This window comes from Anser cygnoides, chromosome 15 (assembly GCF_040182565.1).
Source record: "Anser cygnoides isolate HZ-2024a breed goose chromosome 15, Taihu_goose_T2T_genome, whole genome shotgun sequence".
NCBI lineage: Eukaryota > Metazoa > Chordata > Aves > Anseriformes > Anatidae > Anser > Anser cygnoides.
Window position 1 is genome coordinate 10,200,086 of NC_089887.1, and position 12,989 is coordinate 10,213,074.

The 12,989-nt window shown below is 34.8% G+C and overlaps 1 protein-coding gene across 5 annotated transcripts in view; it reads left to right on the top strand.

Moving 5' to 3' along the window:
- SNX29 (sorting nexin 29) overlaps positions 1 to 12,989 on the top strand; it is a 151,960-nt gene that overhangs the window by 19,354 nt on the left and 119,617 nt on the right. For all 5 annotated transcript variants that reach the window (XR_010825052.1, XM_048064052.2, XM_048064039.2 and 2 more), the window contains exons 8-11: positions 711 to 1,080; positions 2,021 to 2,139; positions 4,418 to 4,499; positions 5,063 to 5,145. Coding sequence is in view for 4 of the 5 variants with exons in the window: in XM_048064052.2 (XP_047920009.2) it covers positions 711 to 1,080; positions 2,021 to 2,139; positions 4,418 to 4,499; positions 5,063 to 5,145 (654 nt within the window). In the remaining variant the exon portion in view is untranslated. The remainder of the gene's footprint in view (positions 1 to 710; positions 1,081 to 2,020; positions 2,140 to 4,417; positions 4,500 to 5,062; positions 5,146 to 12,989) is intronic.

A 12,989-nucleotide genomic window follows, 5' to 3' on the forward strand; every position in this document is an offset into this window, starting at 1 on the left:
GACTTCAATTAAACAAAACAGTCACGGTGTTTAGTCACGGTGTTGTGTGGATGAGTAAATTTCTGATATTTCTAGGAGTGCTTCAAATTTGCAAGATCATTTATTCTCACCGATTACAATGTGCACATGAGGCTAGCTAATCATTGAAAAATGACTGTCACATCTTAGATGTGATGTAGTCAGGATTTCAGTGTATTTCAAAAGCAGGAACTAATTAGCTGAGAGAAGGAGCAAGATTTTTTTTCTTTCTTTCTGAAAACTAACTGCTCTATTTCTAGAATATAGACAAAACTGTCTTTTATGTGATCGTAAGTTTTTTTATTTTCTTGAAATTGTTTCATGTTTTATCTGTTGCGTAGACATACCTTGCAATATACACTAGCCATAATCCATGGGAGAAGGTGACTGAAAGGCTTTTTCTCTTAAATTTCATTGTATAAATTTGGACTTTTTTTCCACTTCCACTTGAATACTATTATAAATGCACATCTGAACTAACTTTTAAAATCTGAGTTACATAAAGCATATAAAATAAAGATGGTACTTAAAGGTTTAAAAGCTAACGTGTGTGGAAAGATAATGAATGGCATCATGGATCTAATTGTTTTTTTCTTTACTAAGCTCATTTAGTTCATGAGTTCTGTTAAGAAAAATTACAGATGTCTTACGTTATTTTTCTTTTTTAAAATATGAAAATATGTTGCTTCTAGATTTGAAATCTAAAAAGGATCGCAAAAAGAAGAAGAGAGTGACAAATATAATCTCATTTGATGAAGAGGAAGATGAGCAAAATGTGGGGGATGCAACAAAACCTCTGGTTACAGGAGAAAGTTCAGAGGAGAATTTAGATAAGTCTTCAGTTTTTATATTACCCTCATCTGAAACCAGTCTTGGAAAAAGTTTGAATGGGAATGAAAGTAACCATTCATGGAAAAGCAATTCAGTGTTCATGAATGGAGAATATGAATACCAGAAACTAGACGTGAAGAGTATTGATGATGAAGATGCAGACGAAGATGAGCTGTATGGAAAAACACTAGGAAATAAAGGCACAGAAAATGAAACTGAACCTTCTGAAAAGTAAGTAATTGAAGGAACAAGTGATAATTTTTTCATGCTTTTTTTCTTTTTACTTCTTTTTTTCCAGGGGTACTGGCTAATTTGTGTAACTAACAAAAATCCCTGCACTGTAGGGTTTTCTTTATTCATTCTTTGTTTGAACCATTTGGACTAGTTTGGGGATATTTTGCATCTAAGTTCCACCTAAAATCACAATATTGAGATTTCAGATGTTCTCATGAGGTTCTCAGATGTTTAAATTCTTGCTTGATATAGCCAAGCTATAATTCTTTCTTCTTATGATATTTGCTTATTCGTAGTATGATACCAACTTTAGTTTGGCTTCACAGTAAACCCACATATTTTTAAATGGAGACTGCTAGTATTCAGAGTAGATGTTAACCAAGACAAAACCATAGAACTGATGGTTTGGAATAATGTGATCTTAGAATCATAGAATTGTAGAATGGTTTGCTTGGAAGGGACCTTAAGGATCATCTAGTTCCAACTCCCTGCCATGGACAGGGACACCTCCCCCTAGACCAGGTTGCCCAAAGCCCCATCCAGCCTGGCCTTGAACACTGCCAGGGATGGGGCATACACAGCTCCTCTGGGCAGCCTGGGCTAGGGCCTTGCCGCCCTCATAGAGAAGAATTTCTTCTTAATGTCTAATCTAAATCTCCCCTTTCTTAGTTTAAAACCATTACCCCTTGTCCTTGTCTTACCACTACACTCCCTGATAAAGAGTCCTTCCACAGCATTCCTATGGGCCTGCTTTAAGTACTGGAAGGCCGCTATTAGGAATTTATGTACATCTTTGTCGATTTGTGTACGTCCAAACCAAAAAGTTGGCAGGCAGATTGAAATAAAGGTTTTTCTTGCAATGATACCTCCAAAAGAAATGTGAGTGTTGTGAAAATTAATGCTGACTATTTATATAGGTTTTATTTTCTTAATCTAGGCCTCATGAAATAGTCACATGCAACTCTCAGATATGCAGTTGGAGTCCTCTGCAGGTCCTGAATGATGACTCAGATGTTCTATTTCCTGTCAGTGCTGTTGGTTCTTACTCCCAAACTGGTAAGTATTTTAATTCTATCTAATGCCAACAGAATTTGATTTAAAAAAAAAAAATCGAACATGGGACAGTGGCAAATAGTATGGGATTATGAGGAATTAAGAAGATACCATACAGCTGGGACAGAATGTTCAAATACATTTTTTTTCTAGATAGGAGACAAAGTTAATTATTTGAGTAGTCTTATACTTATCTCATATCTAAGCTGTTTAGTTGAGGAGGATTTACCCGTATCAAAATAGACCAGAGTTTTGTTGTGATTAAGCTGTGGTCTTGTATGTATAGTATTTTACTAATGATTTGGATGGTTGACTAAAAAGTATCCTTATCCAATTTCTAAATACAACTAAGCTGGAAGAAGCTGAAGTGTGTTTGATAATTTGAATTTAAATTAATCTTGACAGATTGGCGAAACGATTAAATATTGGATGTAGTTCAATAGAAGCTGTTATCTGTGTATATACAGGGTGAGGAATCATTGGCTAGGAAATACTTCTTTTGAAAAGGATATGGGAGATATAGTGGGTTACAAGCTGATAGTGAGTTAGCAGTTCTGTGTGTCTACGGTAAAAGCATGTATCACACTGAGATGCGTAAATGAAAGTGTCACTTGTAAGTTTATGCTTAGTTGGTTCAGCTGCAATATTGTATGCAGTTTGGGGTACTGCACTTGAAGAGTGATGGAGACCATTTAGAGATCTTGTCAGAAGCAATGAGAATGGTCAAAGGTATGGAAGAGAAGGTCCAGTATCTGTATTGGTAACAAAGCAAAAGAATTCCCCCTCAAAAACCTTGAAGTTAATATTTTGGTAGCTGTTTATAAAACATTGCTTTTATAAAACTTTGGGTATGTGTTCTCCTTTCAGTGACTATTAATAACTTCTCAGTGGCATTCAAATAATCTCTTGTAGTGGTAAAATATTTAATGCTTTTTGGATATACATTATTTATGCCGAGAGTTTAGACAGACTGTTAACTGAGTGGCTGTGAAAAAGTGAAATTCACTTCTATAAGTAAGGTGATAAGAATAACATGATTCATACAATAATGCTGTACTGCCCTCTGCTGTATTTTAACATTTGTACCTCTTAAGAAATGCGAGTGGTTAATATAAAGTACATTCCATTTTCTTCTAGTTTTCCCAGTAACTGGCAAGCTCATTATTATTATGACAAGATTGTTGCTAAAGCGTAGTGAGCTTCTGTAAAATACAGTGTTTAACCCAGTATTTTAGTTTATAGGTCTTACACAGGTAACTAACAAGACATGTATCTGTTTGAAATATATTACAATGTACAGTGCTGTATGCTTATATGAGTTTTCAATTTGAGTTTGCTGTTGTGCTTCAGGGATGTGTCAGGGCATATCATATCTCCATGTAGCTAGAGATGAGAGAGCCTGAGTCAAGAGTCAGGTGCCTGGAAGAAAAATAGAATAGAATGATAGGTACTGAGCTTCAGTAAATTCTACAGCTTAAAAAATGAACTTTCTTCTCTGTAGTCATCCTGACATAACTCTAATTCCCATCAACTTTTTTCCTGCTTTTTAAATTCTGTATTATTTTTTAGCTCATGATTTCAGGTTTGTTTTAGGGTAATTTTGTAACCCTTACATACTGATATCCAGAAAATGTAAATGACTTTTCTTTTTTTTTTCTTAATACATTCACAGAAGGTAGGTGTTGTTGTTTTTCCTTCCACCATCACGGCGGGCCCAGTGATATGTGTATTTTGATGCTGGCAGTTGTGGATGTGTGGACAGATGTATATTATCCATGCTTTTCTGAAAAGTATCTGATTCCTGGTATTTGGTTCACAGCCATGTGTACCAAATGTATACATAGCAAGTCAGAGAAAAGCTATGGTGCTCCGTTGGGAGTGTATAAAAGACTGGTGCCTCTGCAAGGTTTCGGATATAGGGGACGAACCACAGATTGATTTCCTGCAAGTCATAAAACAGATTTGTAATGAGTATCAGATGCCATGTTAATTGAACTCCTGGGGCTTGCAAAAATAACTTGAATAAGAAGTCTCTTCATAGATGTACAACATTGCTGTCAATGTTAAATGTCAACATCTAAACTATAAAAAGAAGTTTTGCAATAATAATTTTTGTTGAAACTGATGGCGGTGTTACAGTTCTGCTGGCATTCGGTGTGAAAGTACAGAAGCCAGCTTTGGAGAAAGCTTTTAAGCACTTACAATTCTTTAGTGAAGGTAAGTATTGCTTTATTTAAGTACTGTTAATTGAAGACGCTTGTGCATGTGCATTCTACTTTAGATAACCTGGAGAATGGAGAGAGGCATGAAAGTGGTGTTCATGCAGTAGAACTGATTCCAAGAAGATCTGATCATCTTTACAGGTACATGTCAAATACATTTTAAAAGAAAAAGGCAAAAAAACGCTTTCCACCTATAGCTGCTAGTTTAGTATTGTTGCCTAACAAATAGCTACGCAGTATTGGAAAACAAACTGTTATCAGGCTGCTCTTGGAAATTTTTGGAAAGACAAATGCAAAAGCCTACACTTCCCTATTTTTATAATTGTCATATATTGTACTTTTCCTGGTCATTTTGAAGAAGTCACGTAGTTATATCAACTTGAATTGACAGGCAGGTGTAGCCTCCAGGTTTTGGAGATAGCTTTTATGTTGTTGTTTATTAACCGTACTCTCTGTGGCCTGTTGATTTGAACCTTTTTTGCGTGTATTCAAAAATCAGACAAAACAGATAAGTTAAAGGACAATTAAACATAAGTTGGTTGAATATGGGTTGTTTTCTGTGTATGATTACATGCATTGAATAGATGACGAGACTTCTAGTTTCTTTTTGCTTCAGTTTTGAATTCAGGGTTTTGTTTCCATTAATTGATGACATTGTACTTTTATGCACATTTATGTACTTTTATGTACATTTTACTTTTTAGAGTGGAAGTCAATCCTGCAGCTCAAGTGAATACTTTAAGCAATATGTTGCCTTCAGCCACTGTGCCAGAATCCATGACAATTAGTAAGTACTTCCTTGATGTATCTAGATTAATGGAATTAACTTTTAAAGTCCTTCATTTCTACTCTTATTTCAAGGAGATCTATTTAGAGAGGCATGCAGCACTTCATTTCTGATGTGCTGGCCACATCAGAAATGATTCTGAATTGGCTGATACCAGGTTATGGTTCATTGCAGCCTGTATGACATGAGCCTCTTTTTCCACAGAACTGCTATAAATATCCTTATACTAGTAGTGGCTTCCGTATTTAAATTAATAGTAATGATTTAATTTGATTAACATCTTTCGATTTCTGCAAGTTCTGAAAATGCTAATGGTTGGTTCTGATGTGATCTTACTTAGTTATTTTTCCTGCTTTTTAATGCCAGGAGAGCAAAGAAAAAAAACCCAAGAACTCTACTCAGTCTATGGTTTTAATAGGGAAAATTTGTTCCAAACATAAATGTGGCCTTTCATAAACAAAAACTGTTTAAGATTAATGTGGAAGACAGTCTTATTTTCATTAGTGTTAAGAGTTGAACTGGACAGAATAAAATGGCCTTTGCTGTAGGAGAGAGATTAGCAGTACTGTCAGTTTATTTATTCCATCTTCCATCCTTTTCTTTACATAAATTTGCAGAAAGAAGTCTTAATACTTAAACTGTCCAGCTATGTAAATAAGTAAGCCAGTATGGCTTTTTGTCTCTGTACAGAAAGTTCTGTAACTGAGCTGGTGAATGTGGCTTTGTTCCTAAAGCTCTAGGGTATGTCTGTTTCTTGTTTTTTTTTTTTTTTTTTTTTTTACGTAAATATGTACAAATATTAAATGATGACATTTGGGAATACAGAAGTGATGCAGACAAGATTCATTTGTGAAAGTGATTTATGAAATCATCAAAATGAATGAACACTACGGTATTCTAACCCTGTGTTCTATTTTCATGTTCAAATGGTATCTGATTGACGTGTTAAAGATAAGCCATGAATTTTTGCTGAATTCTGGTTCAGGCTCTAGTAAATATCTGCTGAGTGAGCTTTACAAAGCTGAAAAATCCTTTATTACAAAGTGCTTTATAAAGTGAAAATCTAGTTTGAGACTTTGAAGTGACATAGTTGAAGATGTAGATGAAGTTACTGTTGAAAGCACTGTGATGCTTTGGTCATTGGGTGTTTTCTGTTCATGGTGTTACTATAGTCTAATCCTTTTGTACTTATGTTTTAGCTTTATTTTTCAGTCGTAGAATTTTAATGGGAAATGTCCTATTTTTATTGCACTTCACTGATTTTATTGTTTCATAGGTACCAGCAGGGGCCGCAGTTGGTCTCTTTCAGTTGCTCAGTGCACATGTGTAGTTAGGACAGCTATAAAATAGAAAGTAAACCTTGAGATTTTCAATTGTTGATACTTAGCAGTTTCTAAATGAAATGAACCACAATATCAAAAGAAACACAATCATTAGCTTGGCATTTCAGACAAGGTTTTGAGGAAACATATAAGCTATGAAGCCAGTAGAACCATTGGTAAATAATTATTATAATGAAAATTCAGCTGGCTATACTTTTAGGTTAATACCTTTATAATAGCTGATCCCAGATACATTCAATAACAATTCTTTTCTCAAGTTTGTTATTACTGATCGTAGATTCTCCATACAGTAAGAATTCAGTGCTATGACAAACCCAGACATTGAAGCTCTTTTTCTATATTGCAATTAGCAGAAGAATTATTAAATGGTGAGGCTTATAGCTTGGTTGCATGGCAACTAATTCTAACACATCAGGAAAGAAAAATGTAATGCAATAGTGTGGAGAGAAAAACTGTGAGGTCTCCAGTGGCTGTGGGTTTTTGTGTTGCTTAATTCTGAAGACAAAGCTTGAGAAGAGTTTATTCTGAATCTGTTCTTCCTCTTCTTCCTTTCCATTTTGCTTGTATAATACTAACCTTTTCTCAGTCCTTCTGCTATGCATGCAAAAAAAAAAAAAGTTATGAGAGACTGTAATTTAAAATTTCTGTTATCTTGAATGGTTTTCCTGAATTTATTTCCCTTGCATCTATATAGGTTAACTTGGCTGCAGATACATCTTAAAGGAAAACACAACAAAACAAGTACCATTCAAGAGAAATCATAATCTGTAGGGTTAGATTTTCAACGTGCACGTTAGACATCATTTGAAATCTTGCATTACTTTATGAATATCTGTCTTGTAGTCAACTCAATAATGAATTAAGTTTGTTAGAAGCTTTAAATTTATGTAGTTGTACCATTACATCATTTTCCAGTTTTTTAAAAAATTGTTTTTATCGTGTCATATTTGCATAGTAAGTAACATTGCATGTTATCTAATTATTGTAATTGGAAGACTATATTTTCAGCATTGTTTTACACCAGAAAAATCTCTCATATAGCACGAGTCATTTTGTTTTGTTTTTCATTTTTGTATAATTTTGTTTTTGCTATGGGGAAAAAATGGAAGTTCCAAACCTTTCATTTTAGAAGGGCTCTCGTGTTTTTCTCACAAGGTTCTTTGACTATAGTGCTAATTTTATTAAGTATTTGGGAACTTAGTTATTCCACTGTAATTTTCCTTGTTTTTTAAGTTTGGGTTTAACCACAGCGGTTAGTAAAGGTTGTAGCATTATTTGCTATTCCATAGTTTTTTCATACATTCTTGAGAAATCTCCCAGTTCTTCATGACCACTGAACAACCTTACTGAGAAACAAAAACTACACGTGATATTTTTATCCAGGCTGTGTAGGGAAGTAAGGTGCTTGTTTTTTTGTATTCTGTCCTCTAAATAGCTTTTCATTTGTTCTTTAACTTGGTTGCCATCGGACCCTGAAAGGTTCTCAGTTCTTGTGACTTCTCTGCAAGTATGGCTGTGGAAAGAGGATGTATAATTTCTATTGTGGAGGAAAAAAGCTGTAGTTTATCTTATGTACTCTTTTTTTTTTTTTCCCAAGTTAGGACAATTTGTTCTCTACAGTAGAAGGCCCAAAGTATATTGTCCAATTTGTTTCCTACTAAAATTTGCCTTATTAATAGTGACATGACAGGCTAATATTTAGAGGATTTTGGAGCAGTAAAGCCTTGATAGCCAATGTATCATGCAAGTGGCTTTGGGAGCATGTCTCTAAAGGTCAGACTTCTTATATAAGATGTAACTAGTCTGCTGAAGGTTTTATTTTGTCTCAGAAGATACCCGTGTAAATTTGCATCCAGGACAATAAAAAAAAAAATCATTTCAGTAGACTGCTCCCAGCCCTCCCTGGTATTCTATCTGCAGGATTGCAGAGGAGTGCTGCATGACCTTGTGTACACTGAGATGATTTCACTTACAGCTCATTCTTCATAACAGGTGATTGCAAATCATACTTATCCAATCTTTCTTTGGCTAAATAGCTCAAGAGTTGTGAAGCTTAAGAATTTTCTGGAGATTGCTGGGAAATTGACAGGTGCTCCATAAAGCATGGCACTTTTAAAACCTATTTCATGCTCTGGATGTGATTTTAGGAAAGCTTTTTAGAAGCTAGATTATTCAAGTAGTATGCAAGTGATTTAAAAACATTTTAAAGCAAATATTTACTTTATTAGTAACTAGGCACTACAGGTTAATTTCAATAATAGAAGTTAATTCTTGGAGTTTTAAAATGTGAGATTTAATATGAAAAATCTAATAAGCACATTCTTAAAGTTTCATGTTATCTTTTTTACTGCTAAAGAAAGACTTGGTTTAGAGTTTTTGGTTAGTACTTGGGAGTCTTTTTTTTTTAAAAAAAAGTTTTTGTGAAAACAGCTGTTAAGATTACATAATTTGAAAGACATTGAGTTATTTTACATCTGTCTTTATGAAATTCTGATTATCACTTGAATTTTAGATATGTTGGTGTTAATGCTGCTTCTTAGTAACAGTAGTGTATCTCTTTCTGTTAATACTACTTTACAGAGTGTAAATGGCTATGTCAAGCTCAAAGCAGTTCAGAAGTAGGACATAAACTCTGACATCAAACAGTTGTCTGAAGCAGTTATGCTTGGCTATCCTCCCACTGCTTTATTAAAAGAAAAAAGGGGAGGATGGGGAAAAGAGGGAGAAAGATTGAGGCTGCAGGCAGAAGTCAGAGAAATTTGAAATTGAAGGTACAACCTTCAAGTTGGTGTGTATCATCCTGATTCCCCCCCGACCCCATCCCCAGTTCCTTCTTCTAACCCCCACACTGAAGGAGACGTAAGTGCTGAAAAAAATGTTATAATCATAAACTGATCTGAGGCAAGCATAACACACAAACGAGAGTAATGAACTGTGGATGTTCTGGTAGATTTGAGGTCAACCTGCTGCAGTGCATGATGCTGGATTTACTTTGTTGTGTTCAGCTGACTGCTCTCACACACTGCAAAAAATTTTAGAGAAGCCTAAGTGAGAGTACGAAATTGCAATTTTAAAAAGTTTTGAATGTTGGGCTTGAATTAGGATAGGAGTATGTCCTTTTAATTCACTTCAGTTATATCAAAATATCATGAATTTGGAAAAAAATGTTGTGAAATATGTTTCTCTTTTTTTTTTTAAACTTGGTAATCTTTATTTATTTACCACTCGTAAATACTAGAGTAAGCACAGGCTGTGCAAGCCTTCCTGGAACCTTGGCTGCCCAGCCCAGCCCAGTTGTCTATGTTGATTCTTCCTTCCACATCTCCACTGCTGTACATAGTTGGACAAAATTATTGAGAAATACTGAGTATGAGTGTTTGCTTTTGTGGTCCTAAATTAAGCATTGATTTGCTTAATTCCCATTCCTATACATGATTATGAAATTGGTAGTGTCTGCTTTGCTGTGTCTTTAACAATACTGCAAAATCTATGATTTTTCAGAAAAAAAAAGATTCAAATATAAATAAGCATTCTAACTTCTTTTATTTCAAGAGGCTTTTTTCTCCTTTTTTTGCAAAATACAGTCTCTATAAGAATGTTGCTTACATGCTCTGCTTACTTTGTGTGTGTTGGAGGGAGAAGTGAGATAAGATAAAATAAGGGAAAGAAGATCAAGTTAGTAGGCAAGTTAAGGTTACAGTTTGAATAGGCAGGTAGAATCGGAAAAGTGGAGACAACTTAAAATCTGTCAATTAAATGTTAATAACTCAGTACACATTTAAACAGACTGAGGATGCATACCACCAATTATTGTAGAGTAGTGACCCCAGTGTAAGTACAGTCAGCCCTACAGTAACTTGTTTGAGTAGCAGTGGCTTTAATTTTTTATTGTCAGAGAAATAATAGCAGCTTGTGCAGATTGTCGCATTACCATATTTTAGTGACCGTATTGAAATATTTAAAAAGCCATTGGCTTAATGCTGTCTTGAGGAGGATTCTGAATTCAACATAATAGTTAAGAGATCATTATTTTATTGTTGTGTTACTCTACTGAAAGCTTACTATGAATGTTTTTTGCTTGTATTATACACTTGTAGAAGGCTTGAACAATTCTTGGATTGTTCTATTTTCCTCATCCTTTAAACAAATTCTTATTTTTCACGTTGGCAGAATGTGGTGCATTGTCATAACATTATATATTAGTGGTGGTTACATATCATAACATTACATATTAGGACTATTACAATACACCAATTTTCTACAGGTGCCAAAACATAAAAATAAAAAAAATCCGTTTTTTCCAAGCTGCCCACAAAGTGGCAGTGTCTCATCATGACCAAAAGAATACTACTAATAATACTTAATATATTACTTAAGTCTCAGAATATAGTCTTTTTTTTCCCTCCAAAATAACTACTCGTAAGTAAGAAGCTATTACAGACTCTCTTGAAAAACAGGCATGAAAATACTGAAACACAGTATGTTTTGTAGTATCAAATCTTTTTTTTTTTTTTTTGTCCTACAGTTGCTGCATAAATTGCAATGGTTGCCTGTTCAGAACTTTCTTCTTGCAAAAAGGGTGTTCTGCCCTGTATTCCTCATCCTTAATGGCTAAAAAAGGTGTTCTGTTCTGCCCTGACTGCTTTCTGCTGCGTGCCTTTTGCCAGCAGCAGTACTGAACTTGCCAGTAAGATCACTTGGCAATTCTTTGTCTGAAAAGTAGCCCGGCAGACAAATGTGATTTTTGAGCTGGATCAGTTCCTGTGAGGACACTGTATACAAACACTAGTGCCAGCACGGGGAAGGCGGTAGGAGTGATGGGTGAAGAAGCATGCTGGAACATTCTTTATGCTGAGAGCACAGCCTTAGGAAATCTGATTAACTACTTAATGTAATCGCAGCTTTGGTTTTGAATGCTAGTAATATTATTGAGGGAGAAAGCAGAAATCTCCACTTTTTTTTTTTTTTAAGTTAGTGTTTAATACCCACAAATTTTACTTTGGCTTCTCTCCAAGATTTGGAATCTTTCTTTTGGTTGGCTGTATAGAGAACTCATAAAGATGCTAAGTTACTGTACAAAAATAATTGTTCTTTCTGTGCTGAATTAATGGAGTGCAAAATCCCTCGACCTACTGAAATGGTTCTTGCTAATGCCAGCTACTTCTCAAGCTGTAATGTGGAATGGGTGGAAAAATAATTGTCTAATTTCTCCATGGCCAAAGAAGCAGAAATGGTTTGAAAAGAATCCACCATGAGCAAATAGGATTGGCAGATTTCAAGTGATATGAGAACCCTGCAGAATCCTGCAAGGGGGAATTAACCAACAGATTAGCAATGCCAGATTTGAATTGTGGTGTCTGCTCTGACTGATACATTGATTGATGTAGTATAAAATTTTACATTTGCCCATTACTACGAGTTGGACAGACTTAATCTGGTCCACAGTACAATGTTAAATCTTTTTTTTTTTTTTAAAGGGCAAAAACTTCTGTAACTGTAGAAAAATATGAAGAAAGTTATGGGTAAGCCAGTGAAATGAATGTAGGGAGAGAAGAAAGCTGTCCAGTGGCTTTGGTTGCTCGCAGAAATTAAGTAATACCAGTTCTGTTAATATGGTTTTCAGTAAAAGCTCAGAAAAATTGCTGACGTCTACTTTGAATACTTGCAGAACAGAGTCAGCTGATTTATTGTATTTATAAACAGGAACAGTTCGTGTAACTGTTAGGGGGATGTTATAATGTATTTTGTCCCTGCAGAAGGTCTCTAAAATTATTGATGAACTTGTGTGAAATTGTTAATGATGCTTTCAAAAAAAATGAGTTTAGGGCACATGTCCATTCAGATGTTTGCTAGAAGCCATGCAAATCTTTGAAGATGTGCTGTATTTCATGGGTTTGTGCAATATCTGGAAGTTGAAATCTGTTTTGGGTTAGGTGATTAATCCCTAATATTTTTCAGTAAATTTGTAGTAAATAGTAATAGTACAGCTGTACAGTTGCATGGTAAAATACACTATAATACTTACAATAGCAGCAGGAGTCCAGCATGGCTTTGAGTTGACGCTTCTCTGTACAGTACAGAAAAGCTACTCTAAAAAAACCTAACCCTAAAAAAGGCAAGGAAGTACTGACTTGTGTACAGGCTGAAGATCCTTAACTTATCCCCTCACTGAAACTGAAAATCTCCCTTGAAATGGTAGTGCTGCTGAAGATGGTATTTCTCACAAGTTCAAAGAAAAAGTCAGTTATTATTATTTTTTTTTTAGTTCTTGATGTAATGATGGAAAATATTTTTGAAGGTATTTATAAGAAGAAATAAAAAGGTTTTTTTAGGTAATAGCAGAATTCAGAAAACCTGTTGCCTCTAAAACAGTAGACTGAGCTTGAGTTGAATCAATTGCTCTTCTCTGGTCTCACAGTAATACTTGTATTTCCTGCATCAGGATTTATAGCAAGGAAAACACTAGCAAAGATTTATAGCAAGGAAACATTTGAAAATGGT